Genomic DNA, 15,474 nt, shown 5'->3' with positions numbered 1-15,474 from the left:
ATTTGTCAGCTGAAAACAACAAAGGAGAGGATTGAAGAAGAACACTTGGTAGAACATAAAGTTGTCATAAGGGAAGACCGAAGGCCGCAAGAAGAGCATCCACGGCGATTCAATGCTCCAACAACAACGTATGAGATTGGAATATTAATGGAGAATGAACCAACAGCTAACCGGGATATTGTCTTGCGTTTTAGAAATGATACATTAAAACGGATCTCCGAACTACATCCCCTCTACGATACTTTAATGTACCCGTTAATGTACCCCTATGGTTCTCCATCTTACAACATCTACATGAAGGCATCCAATGGGCGAAAAGTTACCCAACAGCAATTTTATTCGTACCATTTAATGACTCGGCCTGGAAACTATTTTCTCTGGTACCGAAGGCTATTTCAACAATGGCTGGTGGATGTGTACTGCAAGATTGAAACAGAACGTTTACAGTTCCTGAGGCGTGAGCAACAGACCCTGAGAGCTGACAATTATAGCAACTTGAGAGATTCAATTCTTAGGGAGGATGGGAATCCAGAACAGTTTGGTCAACGAGTTGTACTTCCGGCAACTTATACAGGAGGCCCTCGATACATGTTTGAGCGTCAAAGTGATGCCATGGCATATGTTCGGCGAATGGGCCGAGCCAACCTCTTCATCACGTTCACAACAAATCCAAAGTGGACAGAAATTACAGAAAATTGTCTTCAAGGGCAAGACCCTCAGGATCGTCCAGATATTGTTGCCAGGGTTTTCAGGCAGAAGCTAAAAAAGTTACTTGAATTTATTAAAAAGGGAGGATTTGGCAGGTTGAGGGCTTTCCTGTACAGTATTGAATATCAAAAAAGAGGACTGCCGCATGCACACATCCTCACCTTGCAGGCCCCAGAGGACAAACTTCTACCAGAAAAAATGGATCTCTGCATATCTGCAGAGATCCCTGACAAAGAGGAAGATCCTGATCTTCATGCTAAAGTGATGGCACATATGGTGCATGGACCTTGTGGACCATTTAATCCAAATTGTCCATGTATGATTGACAACAAATGTTCCAAAAAATACCCAAAAGAATTTCTTCAGTGTACCGAGCAAGGCCAAGACTCTTACCCCAAGTACAGGCGAAGAAAACCAGAAGATGGAGGCCAGACTGGTACAATAAGGATGAAGAGAAATGGTCGGTATGTTAATCAAGAAATAACAAACCAGTGGATTGTTCCGTACAACAAGGTCCTCCTTCAGCAGTTCAACGCTCACATTAACGTAGAAATTTGCAGCTCGATCCAAAGCATCAAATATGTCCTCAAATACGTGAATAAAGGATGTGATCAAGCAGTGTTTGAACTACAAAGAACTGATGGAGCAGCTAACCAACAAGGCCAAGTACAAAGTCACATTGCGGATGAGATCCAACAGTTCCAGAATGCAAGGTATGTCGGCAGTTCAGAGGCGGCCTGGAGGATATTGGAACATCCCATCCATGAACATTTCCCCCCAATTGTACAACTTTCTGTTCATTTTGAAAATGGGCAGCGTGTCATGTTCTCAGCTGATACTGCTCTGGAACGAGCCCAAGGTCCACCGCCTGCCACAACTTTGACAGCATTTTTTCAACTCTGCCATGAGGATGACTTTGCAAGGGGTCTCAAATACGTAGAAGTCCCTGAGTTTTACACTTGGAACAAATCGACAAAGAAATGGATGAGAAGAATGCGTGGGGTACAAGTTGAAGGTACTGAAAATGATGATGTATGGAAGGCACCATGCATTGGGAGAATCTACACGATTAGTCCAAAAGCAGGGGAGTGTTATTTCTTACGCCTGTTGCTCAATGAGGTTGCTGGTCCAACTTCATTTCAAGATTTGCGAGCATACAATGGTCAGGTGTTTGAAACATACAGAGCAGCGTGCCTTGCTCGAGGCCTTCTAGAAAATGACCATCACTTGCATCAAGCAGTAGGAGAGGCAAGTGCCACTCAATCACCTTCAAATTTGCGAAGCCTATTTGTGATAATTTTAACAGTCTGTGAGCCAAGAAATCCTCTTGAGATCTGGATGGCTTTTCGTGATGTAATATCTGAAGACATTCTTCACAGATACAGGCAAGAAGTTAACAATCCAGAAGCAGATTTTAATGAGGACATCTACAATAAAACTCTTTGTCTAATTAAAGAAAAAGTTCTCCTTATGTGCGGTCAACCATTGGCAAGCTATGGATTACCTGCACCAACGCAAGAGAGAGATGAAAGACTCGCGAGAGAGTATCAACGTGAAGTTACTTATAATCTTGAAGAACTTTCCCTACAAGCAGAAAATATGCAAGAAAAACTGACCGATTCTCAAAGAGAAGTTTACAATTCATTCATGGCAATGTTGGAAGCACAAGGTGAAATGAACAAAAACATGATGTTTCTTGATGCTCCAGGTGGTACGGGCAAGACTTTTGTAATCAATTTGATCCTTGCAAAGATTAGATCCATGAGAAAGATTGTGCTTGCAACAGCATCCAGTGGCATTGCTGCTACTCTACTACAAGGTGGCCGCACTCTTCACAGCACTTTTAAAGTACCCTTGGATACTCATCGAATGGATCAGCCAGTTTGCAAAATTACTGGTAACTCAGCCTTGGCAAATGTAATTAGAGACACCTCTGCAATCATTGTAGACGAAGCCCCAATGACGCACAAGAGTGCTTATGAAGCAATTGACCGAACACTGCAAGACATCACAGGAAACAAGAATCCCATGGGTGGCATTCCAACCTTATTTTGCGGTGATTTCCGTCAAATCCTCCCAGTGGTTAAAAATGGCACAAGGGCTAACATTGTCAATGCAAGTTTGAAACAATCCTATCTCTGGAGGCACGTTATAGTGAAGAGACTGACTACTAATATGAGAACCTATATCTCTGATAACACAGCTGCAGCAGACTTCTCAAAATTGCTTCTCCAAATCGGTAATGGTCAGTTTCCTATCACTTCTTCACCTGACACAATTAAGATTCCAACTGCGCTTGGTAAATGTGTCGGTAATCAGAAGCAACTGAAAGACAAAGTGTACCCAGACCTGCAAAACAATGGAAAATCACCGGATTGGCTTGCTGAGAGGGCTATTATTTCGCCATTAAACAGCAATGTGAATCATTTGAACAATTCAATAATGGATGAATTTCCAGGAGACACAAAGCAATACAAGTCAGTTGATTCGGCTACTAATGAATATGAAGCTGTTCACTACCCTGTGGAGTTTTTAAACTCTTTGGAGATATCTGGAATGCCTCCACACATTTTAAATCTCAAAATTGGATCGCCAATCATGATTCTTCAATCCTTGGAACCGCCAAAAACAACAAACGGAACCAGATGTGTTATCACCAGATTGCACACCAATATACTTGAGGCCATCATTTCCTGTGGTCCCTACAAAGGCGAAACCGTTCTACTGCCAAGGATCCCCTTAGTTCCATCGGACTCAGAACTTCCATTTAAATTCCGGAGACTCCAATTTCCTGTGAAGGTGTGTTTTGCAATGAGCATAAACAAAAGTCAAGGTCAGACATTTAACACCATTGGCGTAGACTTGACATCAGACTGCTTCAGTCACGGTATGTTCTACGTCTCCATCAGCCGGACAGGAAGTTCAGAAAAACTCTACATTCTGGCTCCAAATCAAAGCAGCAGAAATGTAGTTTACCCTGAGGCTCTTCAGTGAAAAGTTCGAGAAATGGATATGAGGAAAAACTGACATGATCTGATTGTGGTAAGTTTTTAGTATTGAATGTGCAAGATAAAATTTAAGCAAGAGTTGAAAATTACTCCAATGAAAAATTTACTATGTAACATCAAGTAACCTTCCTTTTTGATGAAAATGTTTTGTGAAGTTCCTGATTGAATTTCAGTCACTACAAGAGGTAGTTAAAATGTTAATCACCTTATGCAATCGTTGCTCTTACAACATCAACTTACGGGAAAGGTGCCCATAGATTTTGGTACCCGAGTGCGCAACAAATCTCCGTGCGAAGCACGGGTATCTTTGCTAGTAACAAAATAAAATAAAAAAAAAAGTTTTTTATTTTAAATTTTATAATAAATATGTTTATGAAATTATAAAAATAATTTTATTATTTTTAAAATTTTAAAAATAAAATTTATTTATTTGAATTTATATAATAAATATATGTTTATGAAAGTATAAAAATAAAATTGAAATCAAAACAACAAATATGTAACAGATATTGGCATGAGAGAAAAAAAGCAAAGGAACTGATTTGCCTTGTCATCACTTCCAATAACGCTATGCCTGAAATTAGGAAGTATGTTAGCTGACTATAACCGGTGGCTTTTGATTTCCAAAATAACTATCTCTGACCAAGTTTTTATTTATCCTTTCTCTCTAGTCCATCCTTATCACTTCCCGTCATGTTTACTTGGTCCAATGCTGCCATCTGAAACTGTTTTGCATCTCCTAATCCAAGAACTCTCATCCATCCTTTCAACATAAAAAAGTCTCCTTTTCTGCACACATCTCTCTATATTGTCCAGATTTAATGTTCTTCTGAATTCATTGGATTTAAGCCTGTCTTTTAGATTCACATTACATATTCCTTGTATCATAACCATATTTCTCTCCATACAACACATGCCTTCAATCGATGATGTATCTGTTCATTCTCAAAGGACAAAGGATACCCCTGTAGGAGTAGCTGTGCATGTAATTGTGAAGACAGAGTTGTGCAATCCTCAACCACACCTCTCCTGAATCGACACTGTTTGAGTCCAGTGGCAAGGAGAAGTCCAGGACGACTGAAAACAATGTCGAGATAAGCAGAGAGCACATACAGCTCCTGGAAATCCCAAATGGTCACCCATTTAGTACTGACCAGATTCAATGTTGCTTAACTTTGGTGATCCAGCATAGGGAACCGGTGTGTCAACGTGATTATGCCTTCTCAATGTTATTGTAAATTCATATGAATGAATCTGATATGACTGTTTTAATTCTGTTGTTGGCATTGGCTTTCTAGGATTCTTTCTAGAATCAGATACTTAAAAGAGGAACTGTGCAAAAGTTGTCACTATTCACAAGTGAAAGTCATTCTATGGAACTGTCTGGATTCAAGTTTGGCACAACCGGATTGTCACCCCCTTAATTAACTACTTAAGTGTTGATCTATTAATTCGACCTTATAAATTTTTTGTGCTTTTTGTTAATGCAGCTTTAAAAAAAATTTTGTGGTTCACAATTTTCAAGTACATTAAAAAAACTTATTCCAATATTCCCATTTCCTTTTTTATGCACTCTAATATTATTTAAAGCAAGAAAATCGCGTTTGCTCTAAAGTGTAAGGCACATCATTAATTAGAGTAAAGAAGAAAAAAAATATACCAATACTTGTTAACTATTACCCCCATATTGTATTAATTTATACTAACAGAACCTGTGGAAATTCCATGGTAGTTGAAAATTTTTAAAACGTATTATAAATAAAATTAATAAAAAAATAAAATAAAACAAATAATGACAAATTTAAAACTATTTTTAGCAAATTTTCGCTTTACTTTTTAAAGTTAAAAAGAATTGATTTAAGAAAATAAGATTTTTTTCAATGAAAATTCAACACACAAACACATTTTTTTTTTCCTGAATAATTTTTTTATATAAATTACAAAGGAACGGATGTCAATTCACTTGCACATTTTTGAAAATTTTAAAAAGAATCTATAATAAAAACACTTACAGTCTCCTCAACATGACTTTTTAAAAAAATTATAAAATAAAATAGCCAATTTGAAACCATAAACAGACAGCCGTTTTTTTTTTTTTTTTTTTTTTTTGAGAGGAAATGGTTTTGATGAATTTTAACTGATAAAGAATGACTGTAAAGGGAGGTAATTCGTTTCTTAATTAATGTTTGCAATGATGATGGTTTTTGTGACACTGGATGTATGGACAAGTAAATTAATATTTAGATTGATAATCTTTATATTCATACAATTATAACACAACCAGTGTGTTTGTTTTCCCCTTGCAACTATGTGAGCTACAATGTATATTTTTTTATTTACTATTAATTTAATATTTGGTAATAATCGAGATCATCTGCTCGTTTTTACTTCTGGTTTCTGCTTTGCAGTCAGAATGATGGGGACAAGCAAAATGTGGTCCTTTCTGATTAATGATTATCTTCTTCTTAGATAACATAAAACCCTACCTCCCATCCCACGGGGTCTGGATATGACCTTAAACTATATCTGATGGTGAGGGCCCCAGCTTGCAGGCTTTGGGGAGTGTGGAGCCACCCTTTAATTGCCATTGCTCCCAGCTCCACTCTGACCTGGAGTGATAGTATCTGTTAGGGTTCCAACTATGGGTTAAATAGAAACTGACTTGAAAAAAACAAATATATTCTATTAAAAATTTTTTCTTCAAAATCACTGTATTTGGCATTAAATAACCTGAAAAGGGTTGATATGCTGTAAAACAACCAACCCACCTCACGGAATGTTAAAAATGGCTTTCTTGTCTGCTTGACCATGTCTAATTATTCAGCTAAATGGACAGCAAAAACTATCTTATATATGAACGAATATTTATTGAAATTTATCCCCCCCCCCTTCCCATGGCAATGTTTCTACCACCTCTGTAAATACAGTTACTAAATTATAATTTGCTTGATACCTATCAATTTTTTTTGTACTTGTAAATATAAGTTACTAGCAGAACTTGTGTTCTGGCATTGCCTGGGAAGATTGTGGAAACCAAAATTTGTAATTTCCAGAAGTAAATTGACTTAAAAGAACCAGAAAGACACTTTTCATGGAAAAAATGCTCAGCATTTATCCATGCTATAGGAAAATATTTTAAAATAAAATTATAGGTAATAGTAAAATAAAAATCATTGAATAAGAAACCAAATGAACAAATAATTAAGGATTTTGTTTTGCAAAAACATAAATGCAAGTTAGTTAACCTTCAGATGACAATCACATAGAGCTCGCTGAGTATGTAAGAAATCTGTTCTACTGTGACTAAGAAGTTGAACTTTTTTTATCTTGATGTCAATGTGACAAATTGCTCAACTTTATAAATATACAGATAATTAAAATTTTGATCTAGCTTTCCAAATCTTAAAAATAAAAGTTCAAAATGTTTAGTTGCATAGGGCATCATTTTCGAAGCAATGCAAAATTATGTATTGATGTTGAGAAACGCTAAACAATTGATAAAACCTACTAATCATTGAGAACTCTTCTCTAAGCATTTTGAAAACATATTTTTCAATTAAAACCTTTTTTTTTTTGTTGTTGTTGAATCATTTTAAAACTTTATTATGTTTCAGTCTTTCCTTGGTAATGTCAGTTGGGCATTTCTTGGTGTTGATGAAGCTCATCGCCTGAAAAATGATGACTCCTTACTTTATAAATCTTTAAAGGATTTTGACACAAATCACAGACTTTTGATCACAGGTACTCCTTTGCAAAACTCACTGAAGGAATTGTGGTCTCTATTACATTTCATTATGCCTGACAAGTAAGTAAAACTGTTCCATAAACTCTCACTTTTTTTTTTATCTCTTTGAATTAATTTGAACTAATCGTGTAGCATTTTAGGATTCAAATTAGAATCTTGGTTATGCCAGCTTTCTTAACTTCCAATGTAACGCTACTGAAAGCGGTAACAAGGCAAATCAGTTTGTTCACTTTTATTGTTCTTGAGAATTTCTATTTTAAAGTAATTTATTGAAATAAAGTATAAGAAAAGGGACATTATTGAAAAGTATACAATAAAATTAACAAAATTATATAGGTAAAAATAAGCCTTTATTTGCACTTTTAATAAGAACATTTTTATTTTAAAGTTTATTTATTTGAAATTTTATATGTTTATGAAATTTTAAAAATAATTTTTTTTTTTAATTTTTAAAAATAAATTTTTTATTTGAATTTATATAATAAATATATTTTTTTATAAAAGTAAAAAAAATAAAATTATTGAAATCAAAATAACAAATGAAATTATTGAAATCAAAATAACAAATAAAATTATTGAAATCAAAATAACAAATAAAATTATTGAAATCAAAATAACAAATGAAATTATTGAAATCAAAATAGCAAAATTTCAAACATCATAAAAAACATATCCAATAAGTAATATTCCCAAAATAGTTTCAAAATATTTTCAATAATTCTTTTTTTTAAAAAAGAGCACAAAAAGTGTCTTCAATAATTCTTTAAAAAAAAACAAAATAAAATAAAATAAAACTAATTTCAATAATTCTTAATTAAAATAAGACCAAAAAAAACTTTTTTTCAATGGTTTTTAAATAAAAAAAAGAAAGATCGGAACAACATAATAAAAAAAAAAGTAGTACATGCACAAGAGAAATAAAGGTGAAGGAACTGATTTGCCTTATTACTGCTTCTGATATTACGTTGGAAATTAGGAAAGTATGTTAGCTTACTTCAGTGACTCAAAATAACATGAAATATTACTAGTTGAAATACTCAGCTATGCAGGGTGGTAAATTATAACCTTAAAAATTACATTCTTTATATTTCTTTATATAATTTTATTAAATTCTGTATTACTAATAATAAACTATTAAAAATGTGTGTTTTTTTATCTACTTATGCAAAGAGTTGTTGGAGTTTTGTTACTCATTTTAATTAGTATCCTTAATTCTATCACATCCATTAGCCTAATAGATGTTTCCGTACAATGTGGTTAAAACTCTCTCTCTATGCAAGAACAAAACTAAAGAAAAATCTGTATCGTACATGTGCCCATGATGGAAAGAAAATATTGTATTCTAAAAATTATCTGAATTTTACTTTTAAACAAGAAAATCAAATTTTATTGCTAAATCATGGAGCGACTGACTCATGACTCCATTTTAGAAACAGCTTCTAGGAATAAGGGAGATAACTCGATATAATTCAAACGTGAGAGATTTTTTGTTTTCATACAAATTCCCATTAATCGCCTGAAAATAATTTTCTTTATAAAAGTAAAAATACTTGATTAATTTATGTACTTTTTGAAATTCAATATTTTCTTTCTGTCATAAGTACACGTTTTTTCATACGGAGGAACTCTAGACAAATTCCAAATTTTTCACTATAGTCATATTCTTACTTTAACGCCATGTGAAAAACTACTTTTCTCAACATTATTTTTACACATCCATCTCTAATCATGTTATGTTTGTATAAAATTGTCTTATGTACTTCATGGTATTCTACCTAAAATGAACGGTTATAATTCTAACCATGTAACACTTAATTAAAAATAAAAAAAAAATTTCATTTTTGTTAATAATTTGTTGTGAATGCCATCTATGTATTTTCTTAACCAGATTTAGTAAATGGACCGATTTTGAAGCAGTACATTCCACAGAAGACAAAACTGGTTTCTCATCACTCCACAAAGAATTGGAGCCCTATTTATTAAGAAGAGTAAAAAAAGATGTTGAAAAATCTCTTCCTGCAAAGGTAAATTTACATGTTTCATAAAATTCTTTTCCACTTCTTCTGAAAACTTGATGCTATTTATTAAATATTGATGTTGCAAATAATAAATACAGCAATCAAAAAAATAAATGAGTTTTATAACATTCTTTTCTAAATATAATAGTAATATTTGGTATTATATTTAATTATTAATTTAATTTTAATCTTCCATTTGGCATCCCAAAGGAACTTCATACTAAATTTAGTACATTTTATCCATTTGATTATTATTAGCATTAGTATCATTAAATATTTTTTTTATGGCGTACCATGCATCGCAAGGATGCTTTAAGCTAAATTTGCAATTCTGCTGTAATTTTAGAGCCAATAAGTATAACTATTGTTTAAAATGACTTTACAAAATATCTGATATTTTTTCTTTTTCTTTTAGGTGGAACGAATCCTGAGGGTTGAAATGTCTTCAATACAGAAACAATATTACAAGTAATTTCCTTTTTTATTTCATTTCTTTAGGGATTTGAGTTCTCTGCTTTCTAGCAAAATTTGTTAATAATCCAGAAAAGGCAGATATTTGATTAAATTACTAGAGTCTCCCATGGATACTTAATTTTTTTTTGTTATTTGGTTGGATTTTATTTCTCTTTTCCTTCCTCTCTCCTTATCTTCCTTCTTCTTTCCTTCCTCTTTTTCCTTTCCTCATCTTTCTTTCTCTTTTCCTTCCTCTCATCTTCTCTTTTCCTTCCCCTCATCTTTCTCTTTTCCTTTCCCTCTCCTTGTCTTTTTCTCTTTTTCCTGTTTTTTTTTTGTCTTTTAACCTCATTCTCTTGTCTTGCCTTCCTTTTTTTCTCTTATAACTGTTCTCTTTGAAAACTGAAAATATTATTTTGGCTATGATGGCCAAGACTTCAGGCTGTGATGGCCAAGACTTCAAGCAATTCATGAAGTGGTTAGGGGAATAGATGCCTTTTGTTTCATCAAAGAATGACTTCCTGTCTCCTTCCCCTTACATACACTTATGTATTTCTATTAAATTGTTTTTAAATGTTAATGTTCTGTGATGCCCTCCCTACATCCACATTTCGATTTTGGATTTTTTACCATTAGTTAATCACATCCTTGATTTTTATATTTGTTACTTATGATATTTGTATCAAACCTGAAAAATTTGATGGCTAAGAATAATTTATATTATGTTTTTATTTTTTGCTTGTTTCTTTGTTTTAGGTGGATTCTAACGAAAAATTACAAAGCTTTAAGCAAAGGAGTGAAAGGTAGCGTGAGCAGTTTTGTGAACATTGTCATGGAGTTAAAGAAGTGCTGTAACCATGCATTTCTCATACGGACTGAAGAAAACCAGGAACACATGGATAAGTTACAGACGTTGGTTAAAGGCAGCGGTAAATTGCTTCTGTTAGATAAATTGTTGGTAAAACTGAAAGAGAGTGGACATCGAGTGCTGATATTTTCGCAGATGGTTAGAATGTTGGACATTCTCGCAGATTATCTCATGCTCAGGCATTTCCCATTCCAGGTAATTTTTCGCACATTTTAATAACTGTTTTATTTTGATTATTCAGATCTTGCTTGCTTATTTGTGCATTGAGTGTTTTAGATACTTAGAGGAAGCATGAATAAGATCAGAAGTTTGAATTATTTTGTTTTTATCTTCGAATTTTGACCAATGTTTAATGCTTGTATTTATTATTATTATCAATAATAGTAGTATTAGAATGATGGCCAAAGTGCACTTCAAAGCAAATTGGCTGCAATTCTGTTCAATGGCTTTAACACCAATAAGTCTTGAATGTTATTTTAGTATTGTCAGTAGTAGTATTAACATCCCACCCCATATAACGTATTATGCCATTTCAAAGGAAATTTCATACTAATTCTGGCCTACTAGTTACTAACAGACTGACAAAAACTGCATAATTTTAATATTTATTTATTTTTATAAAAGAGATAATATTTTTATATTCTTCAATAAACAAATAATCAAATTCTTGCAATGTTTCCGCCTATTTAACCTCCGACCTTTTTCAGGTGTATCTTGTTGAACTCTGGAATTTGTACAGAATTTTCAATGGGACCTATTATTTGATCCATAGATAAAAGTGCTATGTATAATCAGTTTTAAGTAACAATTTTCTTGAGGTTGAAGGTTCAGTACTTAGTATGGGCAATATTACGAATACAATTATAAATGACTTAAGATAGGGTTGACAGAATGAAAGCAAGCTGCCCCTGTGGATTAAAGGATTCCGTTCAAAGTTTTGTATAGATTCCCCAGGTGTGGCAAGATGTACTTGAAGAAAAGTGTAGGTTACATCGGCTGAAATGCTGTGAGTATAGCATCCAAGATGAAAACAGTCGTCCGCATGATGTAAATGGTACAAATTATCAAAAACATGTATTTTAATACTTTAAAAGAAAATGTTTTTGGAATATATTCATTTATATTTTATATGTACTAGATTTTTCTTATTTATTTTTTCTTATTTCTAGATTAGATAAATTATGAGATAATTTTTGTGTGTGTGTGTGTGTGTGTGTGTGTGTGCGCACATATTTCTTATGTCAGTATGACTTTTGATAATTACATGTGGAATTACATTTTTCTACTACTGATGGGAAAAAATTCTACCATGAGTTTTAAAATAAGACAAAATTTAAAAAACAAAAAATCAAAACTTTAATTTTTGAAAGCTGATGTTAATTCAATATTGTTTGAAGACACTGATATGAGGTAACAGTAACAGGAATCCAATAATATTCATTATTTCTCTATGTAGTGTACCAAATTGAGGTTGTATGGTGTAAAATTTAAAAAAATATGTTTCTGTAATTTTTAAGGAATACCACCTTTTTCATGAAGAAATTTCCACTTAGTAACAAAATTAAATCCAACTGAATTCATTTTAATTTCTCCATAAAAAAAGTCAGTGATTTTAATCTTTCGTAAATATTAAAAAAAAAATTATTTTGATAGGATGACAAATTGGGGAACAACTTTCAGATGGCTAGTTGTGAATAAAAATGTTGCTGTTAATGTCCTGTTCATCATATCTTGTCGCTCCATCTCTTCAACCAGCGGCGTGCGGTTTCATTACCAACACTGAGGTCTTCGTCCGTGCAGTTGGGCCCTAGTGGGCAAGATGTTAAAATGTGCTCAATGGTCTGAACTTGGGCACCACAGGGGCATTCAGCAGTTGTAGAGTAACCCCACATGAGGAGGTTGTCGCCAGTTTTTGCAACTTTTGCCCTTGCCCTATTCAGAGTGACCCACTCCGAACGGGACAGGTATGTGCCAGGTGGTAAGGTCTCACTGGGCTCTGGCAGTGCTATATTTATAGACTGAGGGTCTACCTCTCTCTACATCTGCAGCCGGTAAGAGGATGTAGGAGTGTCCGGTAGTTCCTCCACTGTGGCAAAGCTTCGCCGGGACACAAGTCGTCTAGCCACCTCCTAGTAGCCATAGAGACATTAGATATAAGAGGACATCTGCTTTCAGGTTAGATAAAATGTCAGATTTGGGTAGGGACATACCTTCAGCATTGAAGCTGATGATCTTGAATTTGGCCGACAGGTTGTTTTTGGGGCCGAGGGTCTATCCTTTTACCGCCACCGGAGATATGCAGAGATGTTGCGTAATGTAGCAATTGGTTCTCCCGAAGGATTAACAGAGGGCACCACGTGAAGGTTTGCTATTTGCCCCCCTAATGTCCTGTTAATTATGTATTTAAAAAAAAAGAAGAAAAAACTATAACTGATGATGAAAATCACAAAGTTGTAGTTGTTGATCACCTATCTAAAAATGGAAATTGTCTACCAATGGACAATATAGTTGCATGATATATATATATATATATATAATAAATCAAATGTAAAAGTTTGAAATTTATTTTTAGAAATCTATATTTTAATTCATTATTTTCTTGGGACAAAATATAAGATAAATGTTTTAGTATTATAAATTTTATATTAAATAAATAATGAAGTTTTACTACTTTTTATTTTTAAAATTGAAAAAAAAATTACTTTGTTTTATTAATTGTTTTTTTTTAAATATTTTCAGAGACTTGATGGCTCAATACGAGGTGATCTTAGAAAACAAGCCCTTGACCACTTTAATGCTGAAGGATCGCAGGTAAGATTTTTTTTTTATAGATTAGTCTGTAATAGTCAGCTATCGTACTTCCTAATTTCTGGTGTGGCTGCTACCGGAAGTGGTGACAATCAGTTCCTTCACTTTTATTCTTCCTCTGTGTTTCTAGTGTGAAGTGATTTATTGAAATATAAGAAAAGGACATTATTGAAAAATATACAAATAATATAAATATACAATAAAAGTTAACAAAACTGTACAGATAAAAATAACACAATTCTCTTTATTTGCACTTTTAATAACAAAATTAAAAAAATAAGTTTTTATTTTGTTTGAAATTTTATAAGAAATATATTTATGGAATTATAAAAATACTTTTCTTTCTTTTGGAATTTAAAAAATAGTTTTTTATTTGAATTTATTCAATAATTATATGTTTATGAAAGTATAAAAATAACATTATTGAAATCAAAATAACAAAATTTCAAACATCATAAAAGAAACGTATCCAATACATAATATTCCCAAAATAGCTTAAAAAGATTTTAAAAAGTGTTTTCAATAATTCTTTAAACATAATAAAACTAATTTGAATAATTCTTAATTAAAATAAGACGGTAAAATCTTCTCAATGATTATTAAATAAAAAAGAACAATTGGAAAAATGTAATAAAAAAAAAGAATACACTCAAAGAGGAAATATAGTCTTGAGAGAAAAAGCAAAGGGACCGATTTTCGTTGTCACCTCTTCCAGTAGCAGCCATGCTGGAAATTAGAAAGTATGTTAGCTGACTATAACCGATTAGTCTTGCCATAATTTTTTTGAAATTATAAATTTATCATAGTCCTTACATTGAGTAGATTAATCACCATCAAAAATTAATCTCTATTCATTTCAGGATTTCTGCTTCCTGTTGTCCACTCGAGCTGGTGGCTTAGGTGTGAATTTAGCTACAGCCGATACAGTCATCATTTTCGATAGTGACTGGAATCCTCAAAACGATTTACAAGCTCAAGCGCGAGCTCATAGAATTGGCCAGAAAAATCAGGTATATATCGGAATTATGCTTTTTCTTTCTTAACATATAATACTGAATTTTTTTATTTATTAGGTTACTTGTGACTTGTGGGGTCAGTATTTATTATATATATGTTATTACATACAGTTTTTTTTTTAATTTTACCATTGGATGATAATTATATTTTTATAAGGATTGTGAAGTCAAAGGTTTTCAAAAGGTCAAAATATATTATGATGTCAAAGTAAAAAAACCTCTCTTCTCTCTCAATTGTTTGTCATTTTTAAAATTATTTATATCATTCCATTGCAAAGTCAAAGGATTTTACAAAATGAGAATCCAAAGTATGTCATAATAGATCTTTTCTGTTTATTTCTTTCTCTACTCTCTCTTTCCATCCTCTTCTTTCTCTTCCCTCTTTATCTCTCTCTTTTCTCACTGTACGTTTTGCTTCTAGTATTCTTCTTCCACCCTCTTTATCTTTTGCCATTTCATCTCTCTTTTCTTCTCTCTCTTTTATTTATTTACTTTATTCCCTTCCACTTATATTATTCATGCTTGAGTGAGATTGTCTTATAAATATTGATAATAATATTTATATGGACTTTAATTTTACAGTATTATACAATCTGTAATCTGAAAGTATTTCAAAATTTCAGTTAAGTGACTGTCTTGATAGTAATATTGCCTCCTACTAATACAAAAACTCTTTATAAATAAACAAGTAGAGCACTATTGGAGTGGCAGCCAATAGTTGTTTAAAGCATTATTAGATATCATTACTATTAGCACCTATCCCAATAGCGTGGTGGTAAGAGATACTGAGTATCTACTCAATGGTTGTTGTTTAAATCCCAGGTTTGAGATAAGTGCTGATCTAGCCACA

General features: G+C 32.7%; 1 protein-coding gene across 5 annotated transcripts in view; it reads left to right on the top strand.

Annotated features, from left to right (window-relative positions):
• LOC145276932 (ATP-dependent chromatin remodeler CHD1-like) overlaps window positions 1-15,474 on the top strand; it is a 124,038-nt gene that overhangs the window by 72,345 nt on the left and 36,219 nt on the right. For all 5 annotated transcript variants that reach the window (XM_080128411.1, XM_080128409.1, XM_080128408.1 and 2 more), the window contains 6 exons: window positions 7,331-7,521; window positions 9,350-9,485; window positions 9,895-9,947; window positions 10,689-10,995; window positions 13,540-13,611; window positions 14,469-14,618. In XM_080128411.1, the coding sequence (XP_079984537.1) occupies window positions 7,331-7,521; window positions 9,350-9,485; window positions 9,895-9,947; window positions 10,689-10,995; window positions 13,540-13,611; window positions 14,469-14,618 (909 nt within the window). The remainder of the gene's footprint in view (window positions 1-7,330; window positions 7,522-9,349; window positions 9,486-9,894; window positions 9,948-10,688; window positions 10,996-13,539; window positions 13,612-14,468; window positions 14,619-15,474) is intronic.

The sequence above is a fragment of the Euprymna scolopes genome, chromosome 5, assembly GCF_053919585.1.
Source record: "Euprymna scolopes isolate OS-2025 chromosome 5, ASM5391958v1, whole genome shotgun sequence".
Taxonomy (NCBI): Eukaryota; Metazoa; Mollusca; class Cephalopoda; order Sepiida; family Sepiolidae; genus Euprymna; species Euprymna scolopes.
The sequence above is the reverse complement of the archived record's forward strand: the minus strand, read 5'-3'. Positions and strand labels throughout refer to the sequence as shown.